This window comes from Netta rufina, assembly GCF_964035555.1.
Source record: "Netta rufina genome assembly, chromosome: 2".
Lineage (NCBI taxonomy): Eukaryota > Metazoa > Chordata > Aves > Anseriformes > Anatidae > Netta > Netta rufina.
In genome coordinates, this window is record NC_140124.1 from 57,747,354 (window position 1) to 57,773,141 (window position 25,788).

The following is a 25,788-nucleotide window of genomic DNA, read 5'->3' on the forward strand; positions in this document are numbered from 1 at the left end:
CTCTGTTCTGCACAGCTGCCACCCCTTGCCTTCCCCCTTCCTTGTCTACTGATCTGCTCTGGGGCTCCTGCCAACATCCTCCCCACGGCTGATGCCAGCTCAAGCAGCCCTGTGGTGCCCCCCGACCCTCTTTGCCTCCCCCCATCCGACCTCCCATGCAGCTATACTGCTGCAGACAGACCTTGGCAATCACAGGGACCCCAGACCCTGCCCCCAGTCCACATTCTCTCATAAACACTTGATCCAAAAATCACACCCACTTTCTTTCTCTCTTGACCAGAGCTTCCTGTGCAGCTTTGTAAGACCTCATATAATAAATAGCTTATTTGCTCATTGAAAATTTCCCATTTGCCTTAGCTGTCTGAAAGCCCATTTGGATCAAGCCATCTCTTCTGCGTTTCAGCTAACATGTTGTTCAGGCCACAGCTGTTGACGTTAGCGACTCCACATCTCTCATCTGCCAGTGGCAAGCTCTGGCCTTAACGCACGCTTCCTCCTTCACGTAGGAAGCATCTTGCAAAAAGGCACTTTCTGTAACAACTCCGTAACATCAAGCAGAGTTAACAAAGTGTGCTTGAGCAGAGTTCCTAGAGCATGCTGCAGGATCAGAGACATTTCCAACAGAAACAGCAGGAAGCCAGATACAGTGAATGTGATATACCAACCTTCCCATGGCACACCTCATACTTACCTTTCCATACTTGTATAAACTGGCTGGGTTCAGACTGAGAAACTGAGAAACTCTTCTGATAGCATTTCTACTACTATCAAGCTATTTACCGAACCACAAGGAAACCGTTTCAAAACCCATTTCAGATTGCACTTGTGAAACTCCAAAAGGTCACTCGACTGCACCAATTTTTGAATAGGAAGCTGCAAGTATCCAGCTGGGATTTAAATTTTCCTGCCCTTATGGGCAGGAGTCAGACCAGGACTGGACGGGCAGCAATTTTGTGGGAGGGATCACAAGTTGAGCTAAGGTCACCAACCCCAGGATGCTTGTATTCAAAACTTTGAAACAGGAGAGGGAGACAGCTGGGGGTTTTAGAAGAGGATCACAGCGTGGTAAGTCGCTGGCAGGACTTCACAGGGCTTGAGGAGTGAAAGGAAGGAAAAGAACGGGTTCAGGCAGAGACATTTTCAGCAGTGTGACAATGGGAAATGCTAATGAAGGACAACGGGAACTAAAAGGAACGATTAAGAGCTCCAATCCTTTTATTGGTGCATTTGACATCTGGTTAAACACTATATACGTTTGCAGCTTGACATCCAGTAGCTCTTGTATACAAACCATGGTGGTACATCAGCAAATTCACAGTGCCGAAGAAAAAGCAATTTAACACTCCAGGCTCCCAGGAGCAGAGCAGACAGCAAGGCAAGCCGGTTCACTGGGAGGAACGGTGGGGATGGAGGAGAGCACAGATACCCAGAACCTGCCTCCACTAGCTCAAATTAAACAGCTAATTTCCCCAGGTGCTCGCTACTGGAACAGGCTTCTTCCAGAGGATGATTCACTGCACGGTTACGCTGCTGCTCTACAGAACTCCCATGAATTTATTCTTTGTTCCTTGGAGGAATACAGCTCTCTACAGCCCTCGCCAGTAACTGCAGAGTGGGCCCAGGGAGCCTTGGGGGCCCGTTTTCATGCTTACAGATGGGGAGCGCGAAGTCTCCCTTCCCTTTGCCATCCCTCCCCGACTACCCGTTGTGAATTGGCAAGTGGTATTGACCCCACATTCACAGCCAAGGAGCTCGTCAAGACACAGGAAATCTCTTGTGCTGCCACACACAGCAGATACACATACACAGCAGATTTTAATGTCACTTTGATCCAATATGGACTTTCTGTAGTTTACCATTAATGCCGTCAGGATAAAATCCTTCACACTCATACAGCATCAGGTCTGCCCAGGCAATGTCCATTAATTACGCCGGTAAAGAAGTCGCTGTGAATGCTGAGGAAGGTGTGTCCATTTGGGTGAACAAGCACACGGTCTGCCTGCTGCAGATCTGCTGGCGACCCACAGGGATTTCAAATCCACTGGAGTCAGTAAGAGGCTGTTCAGTGATTTTAACAGATAGATTTAAACAAATCTCGTACGCAAAATTCATTCACATATCAAGCTCTAACTGCTCCTAAAAATCTCATTAGGAAAAAATTGCAGTCTTCCCTTCCTTGTTTCAAACTCTAGCTGAACTATATCCAATTTCTGAATGAACATGACTGAAATAAAGGAAGACCTTTTTCCATTAGTACGGAGTGGTTCTAATTATGTATACATTCATAACACATACGCTCCCTCATTAAAAATTGCTGAAGTGATAATGTAGTAAAGACGTGATGACTGTGTGTTTGAAAGAACAACTGTGCGGACCAAAGTTTGCTGCTATATTAATAGAGCATAGGCAGATGCTGTAATTAGAAAGTAAAAGGCAAACAGAAATCGTTAATAGCTTTGTGCACTGCTTAGACTTCTCCTTAAAGTTTTTCTTTAGGAAAGTGATAGTGTCTTCATATGTGACCCTGGGACTACTGCAAAATGCTAAACACCCATCCCCGCAGGTATGATACTCCATAATTGCATGGCTATATTTGCAAATTGCTCCATTTTCTACAGTTCTATTCTAATTTTATCACTATTTTTAATGAATTTTACTATTTCCAGGAGCACATTAGTTATTTTTTCTTAATACCAGGATGTGTATTATTTTTAGGTGAGATTCATTCATATGCTGAATTAGACACACACAATTGAAGGACAACGACATGCTGTTTCCAGTACCAAAAAAAAATAAAAAATAGATCCATTGTGACTTGTGACAAAATACTGGAGAAGGTAGGCAGGTGATGCATTTTTAGTGTACTGTTCCAATCTCTGCTGGAAAAAGACTTCTGTGTTGGCACAGGGCACCAGAGAAATTAAGTGAGCGAACTCAACATGGCATCTGTTAAGAGACTTACTTACTCTACGCTGGTTTGACACCAGTGTAGACTGTATTTGAAGGTAGATGATTCCCAATGTGGAAACAAACAAACAAACAGGTACAACTACCAACTAGGGCAAAAACACAAAACAGTTCAGGGCATCTGGAAGAAAAGGTCAGGAGTGTGGTGGCACAAGTTCAAGTAAAGAGGTGGAAAACTCATCTAAAACTTCATTCTAGGCAATGTTATATGTCCCTCATTTTCAGACATACCTAAATAGAGGAGAAAACATCCACAGGAAGGAAAATCATATCAAGTATTTGCAGTCCTCCAAGATCTGCTCTCAGGGACATTTCCAACTGAATTGATTGGGAGCAACCACGAGAAAGCTTGTTGCTGCTAGGTTCCTACTTGCCTGTAAGGACAGAAGTGCATTGGGGCAGGGTAACATTTTGTTCCAGCTAACGCCAGAAGGCACAGGGTATGGCCCAGGCTTTCCAGGCCACATGGAGAGCCTAGGAGTCACATCTAGTCAAAGAGAATGTAATGAAACAGAAACAGCAACTGCTTGATGGCAACACTGAGCTCTAGACCTAAAGCTTTCCCGTCTGCCCCATTCCTCCTTCTGTAGGAGTGACCTTAAGAACAGATTTTCTCTGGCTGTTCACAGTGCTGCTGGATTGTCTCAGCAAGGTCAAGACACCGCAAAATTCGCCATTTCTCGGCAGCCAGCTCCTCCTTGGATACCTGGCCCAGCAGTTTTTTGGCAAAGAGGTTCTGATCCTGCATGAAAAGACCCACAGCAGACCTTGGGGCTTGAGGGAAGTTCTCCAAGCAACCACTGGTGAAACAGAAGTTGATTTTCTTTTCACGTCTCATCCCTGGTCCTCTTTCTTCAATCCAAGTCAGAGGTCTAGTGTGGAGAATCAGAGAAAGAAAAGAGTACTTATGAAAAAAAAAAAATGAATCAACAGTTCTACTATAAGCCTGTTTATCAGTATTTACAAAAAATGCCTAATAAAATTTTAAATTTCAGACATTGCATGTTCAAATTAACACGTTCTTACCAACATGTCTTGTGGTTATGGAACTGAACTCCAGGTAACAGTCCTGACTCTGCCACTTCTTAATGCCATGGCTTTCAGCACACCACTTAAGCTCTCTCCAGCTCTGTTTCCCCTATGCACAAGATGTAGCCAGCACTCTAGCCATCTCATGGGGAATAGGGAATTTTAATTCATTCATTCATTTGTGGACTTGGCTGAAAAGTGCAGTTAAACATCCAAATATTTTGTGCATGACTTAACCATAGCTAAACTTACAAGGCCCTCAATGTCTAGTCATTCCTATAGCAAGAACACACTTTCATCACTCACACACACATAATGATGATCCAGGTGCTGCTGTGCAAGCACCTTAAGGGAAGTTCTCCTTAAGGGAAGTTGCCCGGGACAAGTGTTTGCCTGGAGAACTCCACCCCTTTAGGATGAGCTGGACGGTCAGCAAGTTCACTCCTGCAGACACTAGCGTCCGTAATCTCTTTGAACTTTTCAAATACACCAGTAAGCACTGAGTCGATCCTGAAGATTATGCCAAATGATGTCAGTTTTGCCTGTTCAAGCTACATAGACTCTCAGACAAGTCTTTCTTAACCAGAGCACCGTACTGTTTTATGCCACACGACAGCCACGGTCGCCCAGCCAAGCAGTGGTGCTGCTGCCTGGCACAGCTCGCGGATCCCCACATGTTCCTCCCCAATTTGCCAGGCTGGCTGAGGAAAGAGAAGCCATGGCAAGTGCTGTGTTGCTGAGGGGTCTTATCAGATTCCCTGGCCCCACACAACAAATGCTTGCAGGAGGTTTGAGGAACGATCCTCAGCAAAAGCCACAGATAATCCCCCTTCCTGCTCTTTTTTCAACTGCCTATGCCGTGCCATTACCTTTCTGCAGCTCATTCACCAGCACCCACTACTGCCTGTGTTTAGAAGATGCACACTATTTTTCTCACTCAGTTATTGACGGCCTATCCACAATCCTTTATGGCCCACTTTAGTCTGCCATTCACAAATTATGAGGGCATCAATAGCGTGGAAGAATAAATTCTGTCTCCAAGCAATGCCCATTAAATCTTCAATGTCATTAGATCAAGAAAGAAAGTCCTTGTCAGTCTACCCTGAATGCATTCCTCAGAGCACTCAGCTTAATGATTTTGTACCTCTCATCTTTTATGCTTTAGGAGCCAGTTTCTATATTCGTATCTTTATATCAATTATTCTTTGCTCACCCTTAGTGCCATGCACACCCCCTACAATTAAACCTGGCCAGAAGAACCTGAATGAACAGAGCTAAACTACTGTAGAGAAGGGAAAAAAAAGGACTCAAATCACAGCTTGGAAAAAAAAAAATCCCCACAGGCTCCTTGTGTTTCAGGAAGTCCTAAGGCTACTTGTCGCTGCAGGCCATAAGGGTGCTTGAGGGCTGTACCACTCGGTGCTTTCCGTGTTCTCATTCTCCTTCCCTGAGGTGTCTGCTGTTGATCATGGCCAGAGGAAGGCCACCAAGCCAGCTGGTTTTGCTCTGATGCAACGCAGCCATTTTTATGTCCTCATGCTACCAAAACAGCCACAGGGGGTTCAGGCCACTGCTTTGTCTCAGGTAGGCTGGTGTGTAGAAACCATCAGGCAGGTATAGGCAGAGACCTCCACCATGTAACAGAGGGGAGCCCATGATATGACCCACAACAGGCAATGTAAAGATGAGGCCAGCTCCCTGGGGTGATCTAGAGCAGATGCACGTCAATGACCAGGGAGGCAGTGAAGCAGAAGCACAATCACACAGACCAGACGGAATTTAAGCAAAGTGACCGAAATGACTGCCTTGGAGTTGTGAGCAGGAAATGCTGATTTTACTAATAGATTCATCTTCTTCCGTGATTGGACTTTTAGTTATTTTCCCAAAGAGAGGTTGATTCTACTCGATTGGTAACCAAAACGTGTTAATTCTGAGCTAAAAACTTAAAAAATTAGTCTTCCCCCTCCTTTTTTTTTATTTTTTTTATTTTTATTTTTTTTATTTTTACTATGAAGACACATATGCTGCAACTCTGCATATTATTTAAGCAATAACACTGCTTAAGGAACAGGCTTGCATTCCTTATCAGAAAATCATTTTTTAATAGGGTTGCTGCTTTTTAATAGGTAATTTATCCATTTTCATTAAAGATTTGTATCACAGCGCTATCTGGTCATGGATGTAATTAGTTATCTAGAAGCTTTATTTGGAAATGACAAACCCAGCATTTTTGGTAGCTAAATAAAGCCGCAACTGAATTTGTTGGGCAGTTAAGAAAGAAAAAGAGATTTTAACCAAACACTAACAAACCACTTTTTGTGCTGACTTCACAAAGGAAGCACTATCTGCGGCAAAGAAACCACACTGGCATTTCACAGTTATTTTGTCTTACCAGATTTTAGACCTGTAGAGCTCTCACAGCTACATTTTATTCACAGGTTGAAATAGGTGAATTTCTGCTTCTCTGACTCCCCGTTTCCTCAAATGTCAATTAGCCTTACCAGTTGGACTGTGCTAACTGAATAAACTAAAATGAAGAAAACGCTCTTTGTACCTGCAGAAGAATTAAGCTGGTTTCATGCTTGAAAGCATTCTGGGTCCCCTCAGCTTAATATTTCATGCAGCAATTGCTGCAGAAAGCATGTTTTACATGGTGGTTTTTTTTTTGGATGTTCAGCTTGAAATTATTTTATTAGACTTTGTAAGCTTCAATCTCAGTACAAACATAATTTCAAATGGTTACTGTCAAAATATGTATTCAGAAAATGTCTTCCATTTCTTTTAAACATCTTTGGAAATACCAGTAATTTTTCTTTACCAAGCAATCAAAAAGGGCTGCTTTATCTCGGATGAGAACTAGACCCTAGCCCTAGCTAACATCAGAACAGACGTTGCCCAGATCATTATCTCTCCAGCTTGCACTAAAAAATCCATTTTTGACATTTACTGAATCCAGGCTCTGTAATACCAGGACAAGAACTGCAGCCGTGCTGTCAGCAGAGGTTTGTCTTTTCCTGGATTGCTCAACATTTTATCACAGAGAGGCTGTCTGCTCAACTGCCTTGGAAACACAACAGAGGCAGAGGTCATCTCTCAGATAGCTGGGCTCTGGAAATTAACACACACCTCCGAAATCCACCCTGAGACAGATCAGCAGCCAGTGCAGGCTCTGCAGCAGGGTCAGACCGTAGCCTTTGCACAAATCCCTGCTTAACAAGCAGAATGCAGGCTGTCACGCTCTGCACCTGCTGGATTTTCCAAGGCAGAAAGTAGGCTGAATTAACCTGATTTCTCAAGGTTAGTGCATTCATGACTATCAAAAAATGGGTGGGCTAGCACTAAGGAAAGGTGCAGACCATTCCCATCCCTTAGCAAAATACAACTTGAGCACACGAGAGCTCTGACAGTGCCATCATTACTGCTGGGCTATGACTTCACTTGATGGAGAGTGGGCCAAATTCCCTACTGCTCTAACTCCACTGACGTCAATGGGGGAAGGTCAGCAGGAAATATGGCCTAGTGGCCGAACAGCACACAGGAACGCTATGTAACTTTCCAGCCAGCGTAAATTATCCCAGAGGCATAAAACTGACTGTCCCGGAGGTCATTAAAACACTAAAGGTGGCAAAACACTTCTTGGCCCACATGCATAGGTGGCAGTGGGCTAAGAAAAGCAGGTAGCTGTTAGCTGTGTAGAGCAGGAAAAATCCAAAAACGGTTCTGTGCCCAGCAAATATCGACATGGCAGCTGAGGACTACCTAGGAGCCAGGCCAGCCAGAGAAATGTTTAAGCCACACACTAGTTCCACCTGCTGGAATTAGTTCAAAATCTCACTCTATACAGAGCTTTACAGCTACTCCTGTTACTGGCAGATTGCTAAGCGGGTAAACAGGGCTGGTATATGGAGTTCTGTCCTCTCATAACTACATTTAAGAGGAACTGGAAATGTTTTGTTGTTGTTGTTGTTTCGTTTGTTTGTTTGTTTTTATCTAAGAGAAATAAAGATCGCTAAGACAAGATGCTAATCCCATAATAAACTGAAGAAGGCTTTGCAGGAGCTCAGACCTGCAGTGAAACAAAGAGTCCAAATGAGCCCTGATTTTTCCCTCCCCAAATATCTAGTTCTTCAGCTCATTATTTTTTCATAACAAAAAACTTATCTAAAATTCTTGTAGAAGTCAGCATTCATCTTTTTTGTTAGTATTTGTTGCATTTGTGTTTGGTTCTACATATGTGCAACAAAAAAGGGGTAGTTTATTATGAACAGAGAAAGGACAATATTTTCCCATGGGGTCATCCCTGCACTCCCTAGTCTTCTCATATGTTTATAAGGGCAGAGCACAATGTATGGAAAAGCTTCGCTATACTTTTTAATGTCAGACAATTCTCATGTTGCAGCTGTATCATTCTTCAACCTACTTCAACTTCCACTTACCTGAAAGGAGATGACCTCCATGAGGATGGCCCACAATTATCAAAATGGACAGTTTCCATCAAATACAACACCATACTGTGGATCAGGTTGGGTACTCAAAACACAGAATGGAATACTGACAACTTATTTCACACTCATAAAATATTTAAAAGTATACTTTATAGCAGGGCTATGTTACCATATAATAAAGAGGAGATCTAACTCATTGTTTAAAAATGTATAATCAAAAGAGTTTTCTTTAAGAAAGTCATATTGCAACAGCTAGACAAAATTACAAGTAATTCTGGCTGCTGGATTCTTGGTCTCACAGTCTGACAGACTAGTGCAACAAAAGATATGGGAAACAGAGTGATGCCCTGCTCAGGAAAAATCAAGGAATCTTCAGGACTACAGATTAGGCATTAGTCAAGAGCAAACATATTCTAGACTTTCTGTAGTTCATTACAGTTCTGCCCCAAATGTGTCATATTCTCTTAACTTTCAGCTAGTGCTACATAACAGCGTAAGCATTATAGTGCTATAAGTATTATGACTAGTGCACTGTATGTTCAGTCATACGCTTTCAACCTTTCAAGAAGGGTTAGCTTTCAACATACAACAAGGATGTCTGATGTAAAACAAAAAACATCCTGCCTCTGAACACCTTTTCTGGTGAAATATATTATGGGCACATTCCTACATTCAGACATCAGGAAAGAACCTTTAAAACCTTCTTGTGCTCTTCCACAGACACTGTTTGGAGGTGGCTCTTTTCTACCATGAGGAAACACTTTTCTACCTAAAGGAAACACTTTCATGTCTTGTGTATAACCTCATGCTAGTATTAACCTACTTTACTTCCACAAGAGGAAAAAATGATGCCGAACTCCTGCAGATGACACCTGAACAGGCTGGCTCACCTGCTGCCATGGTCATTACTCACTTCTTGTTTGCTGTCTGAAAATGAACGGTCATTCTGGAATAATTCTTGTCCTTCTGCTCTTCTCTGGTGGCAGAAGTAACAGTGAGGTCTCCAAAGAGGTCAATCAGCCAAGTCAATCGGGCAATTCCACTGAAAGCTGGGAATCCTGCTTTCTTTTCATCAAGGACACTACCTGTTACAACAGCAATAGAAAGGCTTAAGAAATGGAAAAGAATAATGCACTCTGCATAGGAAAGGCTGAAGAAACTACTGTGTTGCAGGTTTAGAGACCAGGGTGTAGGAAGGCCATCAGTGGATGGACTGAGCAGGCAGTCAACAAACACGGTCAACCTTGAAATGGGTCCTATTGGCAAGCTATGACACAGACGGCTGCACAAAGAACATATACAACAAGCTCCTCAGGACATACTGAGGGCAGGAGGGTGTCTGTGGATTCACAAGGCAACAGAGTAGGGAGAAAAAAAATGCTCAAAAACCTCTCCCATTTCTTCTGCGGCAAAACATGATTGTGAAAGACTAAACATCCCCACTGGAAATTGGGACACTTCCTCAGAGCTCATATGGGTATTAGAATGAAGGAACTGGTCACCACCACCAAAGCACAGGAGAGATTTAGAAATACTCCCTCCACCATACAAGGTACAGGCATGTTTTCTTCACCTGTCATAGCAGATAGGTTTGCATACAGCTCATTGACAACACTTGTTAAGGCAAAGGTGTTTTCCAGACAGTTCCGTAATTTCATGGCAACATACAGAACCAATACTTATGCGTCTAGTCAGTTTATAGATGGACTGTTATCTAAAAGGTCTGCAAAAAGCCTGGAAGGGCTGGCATCCCCACGGAGCAAGCAGACAAGTGTCGTTGAACCTCAGTCTCCTCAGCTACTGACCTGTGAAATGCAAGGTTCCTTTCACTAGGTCTTTCCCAGCCACTTCCTTTTTCAGCTGCTTGTACTCTTCAGTCAGAAGTTCAATGTGCTCCACATGAAGAACTTTATCTACCATTAAAAAAAAAGGAAAAAATCAGGTCAGATTAAATAAGAGCTTTCTGTGTGAATCAAAGGCGCATCTAAGCAGCAAAAGCTTCACCATCCACCAGTGTGAGTTCACTTAAAAATGCTCACATATATGGCTGGCAAAATGATGTTAGCAGGAAAAGCAAACGCAGTCTCTGTGCTAAGGCATGAGTTCATGGTTTTCACTGAAATGAAACCATATACCCAACTAAAGCTGAAACATTAGTATTCAAAGTAAAAGATGAATGAATTCTTGGCCTCTTTCCCCTCATGCCTCCCTATTCTGCATTTTTCTTCCCAGAGTAGTAGGAAAAAAGATGAAAAAAAAATCCATAGCACAATACTTAGATCCAGATTGTAACAATATGCTAAGGAACACCTCCTCCATTGCAATTAATTGGGCTACGCTGGAATAAAGGATATCCAATATGCATTGAATCTGGTCCTCATTCACTCTGTATTTTTCTGGAAGGTTTCCAGAAGAGTCAATTTAGGTTGCTGACAGTTGCTGCTTCTGCTTCAAGAGAAGAGGCATAAATTCTGCTCAATGGAAAGCCATTTGGCTGGCAACAAGGCAGTAAGTGGTGTTGGTCCAGGGAAAGAGCAAAGCAGAAATCCTATACCTCCGGTGTTTTAGGACAAAAGTCACAAAGGAAATTTTTAAGAAGCAGTGGTATAAATAGTGCAGCTTGTCCAAATGATTTGCACTCTGCTCCTGTCCAGCACTGTTCATTTTCTTGCAGTCCCATACATCCCCACTTACTGGCCTCAGCCAAACTGCCAGCTTCTCATCCCTGATACTGCAGAGATGGGACCATATGCTCTCCACAATTAAAAAGATCTTGCTTGGGGACAAGCTTTCTTTCAAACAGGGATGCCTTGCTGGGCCACAATAACATAAGCATCTGTGTGCAACCAGCATGTCACAAACACTAGAAGATAGGGGAGCTGTTTCTAGCTTTATTTACAGGGAGAGAAAGGACAGGGAGGTGCCGAGTTCAATGGCTACGTTCATTAGATGCTTTACTATCACTGTAACAGAACTTTTCTTTAACAACATTATTAGTGCCAGAAGCTGAGACCCTCAGTGAGGGTAGACATACTTTACTCCTAGCCTTGACATTTCTGTATTTATTTCCCCATTGGCACACGCCTTAAATCCTAGATTGACACATCTCTGAGATAGGCATACTCCTTTGCATATCATGAGTAATAGTAGACTGGAAAGTCCTGCCTTTGGGTTTGATGCCTTTGGTGCTACCCTGCAGGTAATGCTGTTTACAGCCTTGGGATCAAATGCCATTACCTTTCTGCTCAGCCATCTCCCAGAGTTCATGGGCCGCCTTTGCAGACAAAGCCATGGGGTACTCAACGAGGACGTGTTTCCCAGCTTCTAAAAACATTCTGAAAGGGATACAAGATCAGTCTTTAAAAAGTACACTATCATAGTCATTTCTCTCCACTGTGCTAGCTGCTTCTCATTCCCACAGTCGGCACAACACACAGTGACAGAAATAAATCACAACTCTCCTGGTAAGGATGGTGTGGTGGCTTAAACACCAGGAGAGTTGGAGCTCAGTTCTGCTTTTTCCACAGAATTCCCTCACTCACCTACAGCAAATTGCTAAAATGCTGAAGCATTAAGCACTGCAACTTAAACTCCCAGACATTTGAGTGCCTGGAGGGGCTATTGGAGTGCCCTTCCACTACCTAATCTGTGAGGAAAGGCTGTGAATCTTGTTTAAGCTACTTATGCATCAAACACAAGCCCATAGGAATGTGACTGGAATTACATGGGAAACTAATGCATCTTAAATCTGACTCTATTCCAGGGCTTATGTGTTACTCTAGGGAAGTCACCATCATTTACTTCAGGCTTCTAGTCCGCCAGTCTCTCCTCAGGTATTCACATCCTTTCCTGCAACAGCATTACACAGCTCCTTTATGCTTCTAAGTTAACGTGGAAGGTGGGGACAAGGGAAAGCAGCAGGAAAAGCAACTCAAAATACCTGATGGTTTCTTCGTGGCTTCTGTTTTCTGTACTGATGAAGGCTGCGTGGATCTCCCTGCTTCTCAGAGCATCTTCCAGGCTAATCTGCTTGGCTTCATTAATACTGCCAAAACTTCTCCTGTGCATTTAGCATAAATAAAACCAGAGCATAACTATTTCAGTCCATTCTTCCCAACTGCATGTTGTGAAGCAGCACTTGGAAATTGTTGCCATGGACCTCTGTCCTACTGAGCTAAACCAAAGCAGAACAAAGGAAGCTTGTGATCCAGAAAGAGCAAAGCACTTACAGTCAGAAGTGGAGCGCACAAAAGAACAAACAGATGGGTCAGGGTGTAGGTGGCAGCATCAGAACAGAAACCATCCAGTTGTTGAAGAGCAAAGTGGTTTTTTTAGAAGCATTGTAATAAAAGAGCAGTTTTTAAAACAGTAACTTGAAAGAGGACAGTGCACCTGTAGGAGAACTTCTCCCCAGCGAGTTGCACAACAAGGACAAAAGCACCTGAGTTGGCAGTGCCACATGCAATGACAACCAGCACAGAGAAGCAGCAGAGTGACAAAGCAGATGCTTGGCTGTGATGGCTCATGATCTGCAACACACACATCGTGCCAGTGCTAAAGGGAAGGTTCTCTTGGCCAACACCCTGGGCGCATCTCCACCTGAAAATGAAACACACACCTGCCCTTTGCATTAACAAAGACCGGAGCAGACAGCTTGATAGTGTTATGACAGAGGGGATGAGGGCATGCCACAAGCAGGACTTGAGAAGTAAGACAGGCGATGTTTGCATTTGATTGGAATGCAAAGAGCAAGGCAGTATATCCACGCAAGCTGCCTGTGAACTGTGTATTTTGACAGCACTGTTTCTCAACAGAAGTAGTGGAAACCCTATCTTCAATGTTGTTCAAGGCTGGCTGTAGCACTAGCACAGGCATCAGGGAACCAAGGGAGTATCTGGCAGGGAGATAAATTGGATGACCTAATGGGTTCTTTCAGTCTCAAACAACTCTGACTGCATGATTTAAATATAGCTGGAAAAAATACACACACAGTCTAAGATCTATACATGTACCACTTAACTATTTAAAACCTTTATGCTTTGGTGTTATGGTGCAGATGATCTGGCAGAAATACCTCAGAGGGAGATATATGCATAACAGTCCCATTAAATTTCTATTGCTCCAAGCTATCAAGAAAAAAAACAAAAAAAAACAACATTGCTCTCTGACAGGCAACCTTACTGTAAATACTAAATTACAGTGTTTTCTTTAAAGACTTATACAGTTACAGTATCTTTTTTAAAAAAATAAAAAAAATAAAAAAATGAAGTTGCAGCGTGAGGAACTTTGTAATAAATATTTTTTACGAAACTTTTTATTTTTAAAACATTTTCAAACTTCGTAAACTTTCTTATGTTTTTTAAACATTTCTATAGCTGCATACAGACACCAGTTTGAATATTTTAAGTCTGTACATCCTGAACCTACAGAAAATTTCAGCCAGACAGAACTGCACTTCTTTTTATCACATAGATGCTGCAGCAAGAAGGTCTCAGTTTTTATTTCAGAGTCATTTCTGCAAGGTATCTCTCTAAGGTAGCCTATTTGTTCTCTCTTGCAAAGCTTTCTGTACTCATTTCCTAGCTGCCACTCAGAATGACAGACATATTTGCATAAACTTTCTCTTTGCAGACAGCCCTCACTGTAAGAGAAATAGAAAACTTCCACTATTCATTCCCTGTCTCCATCAAATTAGTCCTCCATATGGAAAGGCACACGCACCAGAAGAAAACATTACAATATACATATTACGCATCCTAAGAGGAAATTTCTAACCTGGATACAAATCCAAGGAGTTTCAGATGCTCAGAAGGGCTGGAAGGCATCGGATTCATCAAGTCTCGGATCCGTGCTAAGCCAGCAATTCCAACTCCAACCACCACAGTCCCAAACATTTTGTTAATCTGACAAAAAAAAAAAAAAAAAGTCTTTTACCAGGGAGAGGAGTAGCTGGAAGGGGACTTGGGAGGATGGATTATCCTTTAACTCCGCTTTCATACAGCCAAACCTTATTCAGATGTCAGCAAGTAGCTAAAAGAGATGTGATGCTATAGGTTACTGAGCTCACTCAAATCCCATTGAAATGTGGTCAAGTGGTTCAGCATGTCGTAGGACCGGTCCTGAGACTTGTATTTAACAGCTAGTGTATCACAGCCCCGGCACAAAGTCCTTCCTTTCCATGGGTGGAAGGCAGACTTCAAAAGTGAGACATTTTTCTATTTATAACATAGCTTCCATGCTGGAAAGAAGCCAAAAGGTTCTGCAAACCCAGCAGAGTTTTATATAGAGCCTGATGACTTCCTGAGCGTCTGCAACACAGCCTGCTCCAGGCTGCCATAGGGCCATTACCAGTGCACAGCAGCACAGCCAAAATATTTTAAGACAGGAAGCAAAAAACATCTTTCCCCCCCGTCAGAGTAACCGCTGGCACATCATACAGTGTCAAGATGGAACCAACCATCTGATAATTTGGTCAAGATGCTTGCTTGACATTTCCATGCATGAAGAAAGCTCTATGATCTCTTTAATGACAAGCAGGCATGTTCTAAAGATTTACCTCTCCCAAATGCACAACCCTGCTGCAGTTGCATCACAGGGCGGATGAGCCAGCCAGTACATTCATGGCCAGGCCACTGGTAATAAACTCTCCTGTCTGTTTTCTGATTTGCATCGATATGTTGAAGCAGTAGGCAACCGGTGTAATCTTTCAAACCTCAAATAAGCACTTCTCCACCACCCCAAGGACTAGCAATGCTTTGCAAAGTAATTTTAAGATTTACAGGAGAACAGTCTAAAACCAAGCCAAGTCAGCTTCTCTGCATTTTTTGTTAGCTCCATCCTACCACAGCTTCCCTTCATACTCTGTTTCTTCTCTTTCGGTGTTCTTTGTGCTGCTGCCAACCCCTTCACTTTCAATCACTTCCACTACCTGTGATGAATAGGCCACTGAGTTCACCCATATCCCATCAAAACTTGGTTTAATGGTTCAGCATGTCATAAAGCTTGTCTTGAGACTCATGTTTAACAGCTAGTATATTACAGCCCCAGCACAAAATTCTTTCCCTCACAGCAAAAACTTCTTCCTAAAATCTACTCATCAGTTTCCTGTGTTACCTTTTGCTGTTTCACTGCTCAAACCCTTTTGAGACTTAAACAGACAACTCCGCTCCTCCCTGTGCCCCTTGTCTGATGGGTCACAGTGCAGCAGCACGGCCCTGAGTGACTGTTCAGACACTGCTACACATTGACAGCTATGAAGAACCTACATCAACTGGTACAAAAGAAATAAATAACTCAAAGAAAGCCCCTATCCAATCACATGTCATGTCTGGATTGTGGTTTTCTTTAAGCTTCTGCCTCCATATATTCCTGTCACTGCTGAACTCTCCTTTCTTTATACGTGCCAGAAGTGTACAAATGACATGTTTAATACAAAGAAGAGCTCTCCAGGAGGATTAGAGTGGCATGTTTTTACCAAATATTTGACATATAAAATGACTGCATTTATAAAATGCAAGAGGAAAGAGAGATGCACAGGGTTGAGAGAGAGGGAAATGGAGGGCAGCAGGATAGCAAAACCCCATAACACTTTTTCAGTTCCACACACACACACAGCACTCTGTACTGGCTTCTCAACTATGTCCACTTGTATCTTCAACCCATTCAGCTCCGACTTGCAGGATGTTCTCAGCTAGGAGGAGCCCCTGGAGGTCGCCTGACTCAAACCCCTCCAGCTGCATCTGGGCCACGCTGAGTTTTGATCAAACCCAGGGACTGAAATCCAGCAGCTTCCCAGGGCCCCTCCTGCAGTGTTTGACAACCATCACAGCAAAAACTTCCTAATATCTACTCAACAGTTTCCTGTGTTGCCTTCTGCCATTTTACTGTTCATCTCCCAGAAACACGTGGCTCCGGCTCCTCTACACTGCACTACAGACAGACTCAGCTTGCCCACCACCATCTGCAAGGCACTTTCTGGCACTGCAGCCACGCAGTCCCCATCCTGAACTGGTATACAGGGTTATTCTAGCCCAAACACAAAGAAGCCCTGCATTTGCTTTTACTCAACTTCATGATGTTTCTGTTTGCCATTTTCTCCAGCATGCCCAGGCCCCTCTAACTAGCAGCTCTGCCCTCTGGTGTTTTGACCACTCCCCTCATTTATTTATTTATTTTTTCCACATATTTGCTGAAGCTGAACTGCATCCCATCATCCAGGGGGTTAGTAACAGCATTTAACAATTTTGGCTGTTATATCAATCCTTGTGGGATGCCACTAAGTGACTGTGCAAATTCGATGGCTGCTGCTTGAACCTTGTTTCAGAACTTATACATCTTTAAGCCAGTTTTCCAGCCATCTTATACCTCACTTAGTTCACATATCACCAAACGGGTAGTAAGGCTACAGGAGACCACACACCAAAGGCCTCACTAGTCAAGCCTAAAGCCATTCACTGTTTTCTTCTTGTCAACAGCACCAGTCTTTCTCATCATGGGAGGCAACTGGATTGATCAGGCACAATTTGCCTTCTGCAAATCCAGGTGGATTTGGTGCATTGCCTTCCCAGCCTGCAGTTCCCAGGACACTCCCTTTCCCTCCTTGAAAACGAGGGCAATACTTGCCCTTTTCCAGCCATCAGGAACCTGCCCTGAATGCCAAGTGGCCTTCCAGGGACATCTGGTACTTATGACAGGCATACCAATTACCTGAAGAGCCACATCCCTGCTTGTCTCTGCTGTGGGTAACGCTACATTCCCACAGGCTCTGTTAGTAGACTCAGAAACCTGGGAGGCTTGAGGACAGACCTTACTAGTGAAAGCCAAAGCAAAAAAGGCACTGAGCACCTTCAATTTTCCTTTCCCTGTGGTACAGTGGAGCAGCAGACCCTCATTTGTTTTGGTTGCCCATGTACCCATAGAAGCCCTTCCTCTTGCTAGCTTCAGCTCCAGCTGAGCTTGGCCTTTCCCAGCTTTGTCCCTGCAAGCCTAGGCACTGTCTCAGTGTCCCCCCTTGGTACTCCCTCCCAGCTTCTGCCTCCATGCCCTTTGGTTTTGTGTCTGAGGTCAGTCAGGAGCTGATCCATGCCAGTGCTGAGCCACACTTGGCTTTGCTCTCAGCACACTGGGCCTCGCAGCCCTCCAGGGCAGTCTCCCACAGGATCTCATCAAGCAGATCCACCAAAAGGACAAAAACCGCTCTTCAGAAGCGTGTGGTTGTAATTCCTTAAAATTTTGATTCATAAAGGGCTCCAGTGTAGGTCAGGACCCAGACAATAGAGGCTTAGAAACAGTCCAGCTGGAGAATAGCTAATCAGGGACTTATTTCAAGTTCACAAATTTCAAGGTTACTGGAGTCTTAAGCTGTCAATATTTGCCTACCGCCCTGAGCAGGACTGGGTGTGTGAATCGCACAGCAGATGGATCCCCCTGGAGCTCCTACAGCCATCTTGTTACCAAGAATTGCTGTGTGGGGTTTTTTCTGCTGAGATGCTTCACCCAAGTGCAGCAGGTCGGGGGGCTGGCTATTTTCCGTCGCTGCCACGAACAAAGAACGCTTTGCAGACTATCAACATTTTCTGCTTCTCCTTTGAAAAGGCTTTCTACTTTCATCCATTGCCTAACTTCTGACCTCCCAAAAAGTCAAATTTAAGAGAAAATGATTTCAACCCAGGAACAAAAACTGTTACTATGCAACCTGTTGCCACAGCAACCAGTCACACAGGTCACGGGCTCGTCAAGGTTTTGCAGGTTAATACAGCATTCACACGGGAAGAGACAGCGCCTAAATGTGCATTGCAGAGCTTTGCTTATGTATGCAGCTGAGAAAAAATCACCATGTCTGCATCCCTGCTGCTGCTTTTTATTACCCTCCGTTTGCTTGCACAACAAATGGTGAAACTGCTCAGTGAGGGCGGTAAATTAGATGTTTTGGGGAACTGTCAGGAACCAGAAGATAAAATAAAGAATATTTATCTAAGAGTCCAGGTGAATAAATGAAAATTTACTCCTTATTTCAAACATTAATCCTAGGATAACAGCTACAGTTATCTTTCAATTACAAAAATGATTAAAGGGGAAACCCAAGTCACAAACTGCTGTGCCTGCCTTCCACGCCTTCTTAAAACCCGTGACCTCAGTTAAAGCTCTGACAAAAAGATTTTTAGGCTGCTGAACCTTGGCTCCTGTAGACTTGGAAAAAAATGTCCAAAAAGCAATATAACAGTATATCAGCCAGCATCTAAAAGCATTTTTCTCCACCCTTGCCCCTCCTAACTGGCTGTATGAAAGCAAAGGGGCTGGTGAGAAGATTAGGAAAGGATGTTCTTCATGCTCACTGCTTGTGATTGAAGAATGCCCCTCACCACCCAGCAGCAGCCACCTTGGCCTGGTCACAGGCTGCCCCACCAGCCCCCACAAAGGGCCCAGACAGGTTCAGGAGCCCTGCATGACGCAGAAGTTGAGCCAAGAAAAGCATCTAGCTGAAGAGGCTCATTTATGCCACACGTAAATCGTCAGCCCATCACCACCCTGCTCTCTGTGGAGCTTTCTGTGCTTGCGCTGCTTGCTCTGTTGGATAGATCTAGACAGCTCTGTAGCAAAATATGCCCTATACCTAAGTATTCTTGGAAAATTTAGCAGTAAAATAGGAATTTTCAGGAGCAAAACAGGCAATGGAGTTTGCCCGAAGGGATCAGTCACAGAGCAAATTCCTCTCCTGTGCAATCACAGCAGGACTTCAGCCCTTACATCTCAAACAACTTGCTAAGACTCACAAAGAAGTCAGCTTCAGGGAAGTGAGACCTTACCTCCATGCTGAGCAACATCACTAAGGCTATGCAAAGCCAGTGCAGAGCCAAGATAACAGCCAGAACTTAAGAATTATCTCCATATTTATGAAATATTTTTCATGCCATGCCTAGACATTACAGGATGGGGACAGGTACCGTGACGTATCGAGTATTTCAGTAAAGCCTCACACATTCTTTCAGCGGTTCCAACAGGTATGAATGAGTGACTCACATCAGAAATCAAAACATTTTGCCATCAATGTCACCTGCAGTACTAGCATCACCTTAATATTGATGTGGGAGGCCTTCCTGGAACAATTCCAGTCTGATCTTTTTAAGTGTGCCATTTCAAATGACTACCACACTACTGCCACATATATCTTAAGAGAAGCAGAAACCTCACACACAAGTACTTGATCTGAAAATGCTGCTGTCAAGGTTAGTTCAATTTTGCATAGTCAATGGTTGAACCATTTGATTTCCACAGTTATTTGGGAATTTTCACCCTATCCAGTGTCTCCTTCTGTAGGCGGTCATATATTTGCTTACATTACATCTTTAACTCTCTAGAGCCAGAGCACTGACAAATTGTCACATCCCTCCTACCAATTACAAACACAGAATACAATCACCAGTGACTTTGCAGCCAGCTCTCACTACTGATAAGAGCAAAAGGGGAAGGGGGAATTCACATGCCCAGATGCCAGCAACTGGGGAGACCGGGATACAGGGACAGCTACTGGGCAGGCTGAGCATCTGAGCCCAGCTGCTGAAGGGATCCACCTTGTATGAGGTGGATATATGCAAACGTGTATATATTATCACTAGAAGACCTCCATCCTGCTCAGCCAGAGAGAGGTGCAGGATGAGGCCACTGGTTCAGACAAGTGCTCCGAGTGCCTACTTGTGATCTGTGTGACCAGCCACATACATGTGTATTTGTGATATATACGTGTGCTCTATGTTGTGTGCTGACTGGGAATACATTTTCATCCCCACTACTGGTTGAACCTGATGACACAAAGCTGCACCAGGTCCGTCCCTCCCAGGCTTTCAGATCCAGCCCAATATTTTCCCCTAACATAACCCAGGCTGGACTGAGGAAGTTCTCCAGAGCTTCCTTTGCACCAGATGTGTGATTAGGCATTGCAGCATACGTTTTTGCTGTGACAGCAGCAGAGCCTTGAGACAAGGGTTGTGGTGCTTTCCTCAACAGAGGTTTTTAAGGGAACCCTGAACAGACAGAAGCAGTCACTGTAGAATGGGTAAGTTGAAACACTGAGGACACTTCCAGCCCTACATCTCCTATTTCAAATACCCCGACGGTATCTGCCAGCCCTGGCAGATGCTGTACTTGGGATGTTGGTACATGTTACTGCCTGTACCACCACGTCTTACTCTCGTATTGTTTGCTCACAGCAAGACGCCTCTGCCTGGAGCAGAGAAAGCAGAAGCTGAACAGTGTGGCTTTTGTTGGTGTTCTTTAGAAAAGGGAAGAGTTGCACAAATACTCCAATCTAGCAGATTATTCAAAGGCATAAATACACATTGTTCCAGAGGGAACTACTTACACATTTTAACTTTTGCATGTGCTTAAGGAATACTCCAGCACATACAGAGTATGTAGAAGTTAGAAGTAGCCCTGAGGTAGTCCCAACACTGGCCTCATCAATCCTAACTAAAGGCAGAACTTGAAATAAAAGCAGAATGGAGATGAAGAAAACAATTGTGAATACTGACGTGCGAGAGTGCAAGTCTGTGGTTTTGCTCTGCCTTAGCTTTAACCTAAAGTCCTGCTGGAAGAAAGAGACCATCAAAAAGGCAACACCCAACACTCTGTCACTTCGTTACTTCCCTCTAGAATGAAATGAATGTGAAATGAGAGCCATGAAGAAATTATCTCTAAAACCTGCCAAGCCCATTTACAGTCCACATGTTTCAGAGGGAAAATGTTAGACCTTACAGTCTTAGACCAACCACCTACGCTGTCCTTGAGCTGCTGGGAACAGCCAACCCTCCCCAGTTGCCTCCATCTCCATCTTTAACATCCCTATCTCCAGCTATCACAGCCTAGGCCGCAGTTTCCTGGCAGGCACACAGGGTCTGGTGGGAGAGTTACAGCTTTGGGATGCCAACTCTCACAGCGGGCTGCCATCAGAAGACAGTCCTTCATCCTGACTGGCACCACTGCACCCTGGAAACAGCCAGGGCAGGCTTTCCTTCCTGGCTTTTAAATGCCATCTGAATAACACACTCGTATCATTTTACATTTATGTCGGCTTGTTTGCCCAGGCTTTCTGATTTAAATCTGGTTTTCCAGCTAGGTGCCAAGGTTGAGGTTGATGTATTCCCATTGAGATCTGGCCAGGCACTGTGTTACAGGTGCCAAACACCTTTACTTTACTAAATGTAGTGACAGTTAATAATAAATGACTGCACTTGTAACTGATATACTGTCTCCAGAATTAATACCTGAGTAGAAAGGAAAATGTTATTAAAACATACTTCTGCAAGCTAACTCTGCCAACTCCTGAGTCCACAGCTGTCCTGACTCACGTCATGGTGAGGTTGCTCTCCACATCCTGCAACCCCACACTGGCAGCAAAACCATTTCACAAAACTCATAATAAGACTGTGCAACACATTGGAAGAAGCTGTCTCTAATACATTTCATATTCCACCCAGTGGAGGACTGAATCACAAGTGCTGTGACGTGCATGTGTGAGCATGAATAATCATTTTGTCCGATTGCCCTTCTTCCATCTGTAGTCACCCTTTATGGTTCAGATTTGGTCACTGGTCAGAAGAGAAAAAACTAGGCAGATAACACTTCTGAGATGGAGTCCCAGAGACAGAGATGTACAGAGAAACTAGAGTCGTTCTCAGTCTGGCTCATTTTGTTTGTAATCCTGCCCTGGGATAAATTATATTATTTTAACTGGAGGGGCAGAGGATGGGCAGAGTGGTGCTCTGTATGGCCAGTGTCAATGGTGGGCCGTGGGTAAGTGCTTTGCATGGTGCAGCTGTTTTCTACAGGCAACAAACTCCTTTTGGATATACCTATACTGCCAATGCTGAAGCTACCCAGGAAAGAACTGAGCTCACCTTTAGGTACACACAAAAAAATATTAAGAGGAACACATGAAGGGCTCCAGTTTTTTATTTTATACAAATAAGCCAAAAAAAACACCACCACCTTACAATACTGAGTTTCCAGGAAATCCTCTGGAGTGAATTAGAGTCTTGTGAAACTTCTGGTGCGTAAATAAACAATTCCACAGAACTGCAGCCTCATCACAGCTATTACTTAACCAAAGGACTGTGGCTGATTAGTAGATGAGTAACGGAAAGAGAGCCACAGTCCCAAAAGTTTCTTTGGGGGCTTTAATGTGCTATAACAATTTTTGAAAGTGAATTTGTGCATGGTGGTAGAATAAGAGGAGAAGAATATTTTCAGAGATAACTGCCAATTTATTTGGAGTGAAGTCCATTTTTTGATGAACATTCAGGAGAATGAGCTGTGGTATGGAGCTATCAGCAATTGACAGATCCTGTTTTTCCATTGGATCAAACAATATTATTGCTAAAATTCTGTGCCAGAACACAGGCAGGAGAAAATAGCCCTGAGTTAATCCTAACTCAAAGGAAAAAAAAAAAAAAAAAAAAAAAAAAGACATGAAACACCAGTGACTGCTCGCCCTTCCCCCAAAATGCATCTTCCAACAATTGTCTGCTTAACACCCACCCATGTAGGCATTAAATCCATCTGTGTCCCCAGCTTCCCTGAACAACAATAAAGCCAAAGTCTTCACACAGCTAAGCAGTTGAACACTAACTGCTGAGACTCTGCTTAAATACCTCTTTCTTACAAAGACTGTTCTGTGCTGACTCTTACACTTTCAAAAATTGAGAGTTTTCCAGGTTCTACCAAAAATAAATAAATAAATAAATAAATAAATAAATGGAAGACTACGCATCCCCACCTGCATTTTGCAGGGAAGCTTTATTCACAGCTAATCACAAGAGGTGTAGCTGACAGGGCAGTGACATGGGAAATGCCAGGTAACCTCAGTGCACTCCGTTCCCTTTCTGTGCTGCTCGTTTTGTTTTCACTGTCTCACCTACCAAGGTAAGAGGCTCTGTGAGGCACAGCCTCCATCTCACTTGATAGATACAGGAGTGCTCTGCAGGTTAACTTCAACGCCAGAAGTGGCTTTCAAGCCTTTGCTGCAAAACAACCAAATGATGATAAACCACAGCAGAAAAAATGCTCTGAAATATATTTTCAAGTACTGCATCTACCCCTCAGTTACCATTCTTCCTATAAGCACTCTTCTTCAGAGGGCATAACAAATGCAGAACTGGGCTGGGGAGATGCAGGAAAGCTGTATTTCCAGGCTGTATTTTTAGTTTCTCCCAGAATTTTGCTGGTTGATCTAAAGCAAGCAAATTGCATCCCTTTCCCTATCAGTCCTCCCAATTCCAAAGGAGGGGAATCTCTTCTACAAAGCACCCTCAGACCTACTAAGGACAAACGCAATGTAAGAAGTTGGTATTATTACAGCTTCTGTTCTTGTTTGCTGCAGGAAATCCCCCAGAGATCAGACATCTAGAAGGGTGGCTATAACCACATTCAAATACCTATTTAAAACAATACAATATAAAGTACAACATGAAAATATCTTTCATTTCCTTTCTCTTGCTGTCAAATTAATCTGAAATCCTAGCCCTACAAGGAATTAAATGCATGCTTAGTTTTAATCATGAGTAATCCCATTGATAAATGAAAATACTCATACAAGTACATTAAGAAATAAGAGCTTTTGCTGCTAACTGTAATATTAGTAGGCACAAGAACAAAACACATACCCAGCCACCAGTGTGTGCTTTTAATATCTTTACAGACTAAACCCAATAGATGATACCTATCTTCCGGTCCACCAAAGGTCACTGCATCCCAGCTCTGTGACAAGCTGACCTATTTTGAGAAATCCCAAAGCAAAACGCCAGCACTCCTGCTACAAGCTGCAGTCACCATAAAGATATTGCTTACCATGGCTGATGAAACCCTGTGCCCATCATTAGCATTTCAACTTGTAACACCAGGGGCCTGTCTTATACTCTCTTTAGAGCAAACAACATACACGTTGTCTGAAACTGGTCAGATAACTGCAGCTGGCCAGGCAAGTGTATTTTTTGGCTGACTTTCTCTTCCCCTACCCTAGAAAAGTGTTCTCACTCTTCTAAAATAAATTGGTAGTAACTGATAGTTTCTTTTATAACTAGATTAAGATGACTTCAGAATTAGATAATGCTTTGCAAAAAACTAATCTTAAAAATGATTCATGCAATGGCTAGTACCTCTACCACTTTATCAGGCTACCACTCCTCAGTAGGGCCTGAAAAATACAATTGAAGCTCTCAATTTTCTTTAAAATTTGAAAATGTACTAATGACAGCAACTGCTTGATTGTGGGGGGGCAGGAAAAAAAAAAAAAAAGCAGCTCTTGAATTAAGAGCAATCACCGAGGTAACTCAAATCCCTCTCAACTTTACAGCCCAGTATTTTCCCTCTCAACTTTACAGCCCAGTATTTTCCATGCTATTGACCATCATAGCGCTCAAGAAGTGTACAAGCCAGCCATTAGCCTCTTCTCTCATGAATAGCCAGTCTGCAATTGAATGTGGTTTAGCAGTCAAGCAGTCCTTACATGCTACTCTTCTGTTAAAACTAACCCAAGAAAATGAAAAAAAAAAAACATTTACAGATATATCGGCCACTAGAGGGAGTGTTTGGTATCCCGCTTACATCACACTGATTTAAAAAATAAATAAATAAATTTAAAGTTTTATATAAAGATTACAGGGATTCTATAAAAGTGTATTTCCCAAGTCTCATGAAAAATGTTATGAAGAACAGTACTTTGTGCATAACCAGCAGCATTTCAAAAGCAAACTCTGCATCTCCCAGTTCCTAGGTCCACCCCCATCAAACCCTGAGATTTCTACAAGCAGAGAGGCAGTTTTATATGCCAAGCTCAATTACCCAGAAGCTTTGGGTTGCCTGTACAGTCAGACAGCTCTGAGCATGCCTAGACCTGAACTTTCAAGCGTGCCAACCCAGAGATTGGAACTATTACAAAAAACAAGTAAAAGAGTGACCTACAAAATGGTTCCAATTTACAACTGCCTCTTCACAGACCCAACATCACTAGATTCATTGCTAGACAAAGTCTTCAAAGGGACTTAAAAACAGCCATCAAGTTGAGTCCAACCACAAGCAAAAGAGAAGATCCTCCTAGGTTCGACCCTCTCCAACAACTACTAATATTCAAAACGTAGCTAAAGAGAAATGAATGTCTATTGCAACTCACAGATAAGATATCTCTGTCTTGCGCATGGCAATGTGTCTTGAATACAAAACTTATTATAAATGATAACCTGACTGGGTGGTTGGGTCCTCACAGTAACATTATCTGGAGGGTACAAGATGGATTGTGCCAGCGTACTGACTTCACGTACAATAGAGCATAGTAGGTTCTAAATACCATGTTAAATCT

At 43.2% G+C, this 25,788-nt stretch overlaps 1 protein-coding gene across 2 annotated transcripts in view; it reads right to left on the minus strand.

Moving 5' to 3' along the window:
* Positions 1-1,192: 1,192 nt before the first annotated feature.
* The window catches only part of BLVRA (biliverdin reductase A), a 30,969-nt gene continuing 6,373 nt past the window's right edge, over positions 1,193-25,788 (minus strand). The window contains exons 1-7 of one of the 2 annotated variants that reach the window (XM_084283249.1): positions 14,449-14,570; positions 14,217-14,344; positions 12,382-12,501; positions 11,679-11,776; positions 10,247-10,354; positions 9,355-9,526; positions 1,193-3,839 (exon numbers count right to left, since the gene is read on the minus strand). In XM_084283249.1, the coding sequence (XP_084139375.1) occupies positions 3,566-3,839; positions 9,355-9,526; positions 10,247-10,354; positions 11,679-11,776; positions 12,382-12,501; positions 14,217-14,335 (891 nt within the window). In that variant the 5' untranslated portion in view covers positions 14,336-14,344; positions 14,449-14,570 and the 3' untranslated portion in view covers positions 1,193-3,565. Of the gene's footprint in view, positions 3,840-9,354; positions 9,527-10,246; positions 10,355-11,678; positions 11,777-12,381; positions 12,502-14,216; positions 14,345-14,448; positions 14,571-25,788 lie in introns of those variants that run through there. The other variant, XM_084283248.1, reaches the window with a different exon arrangement.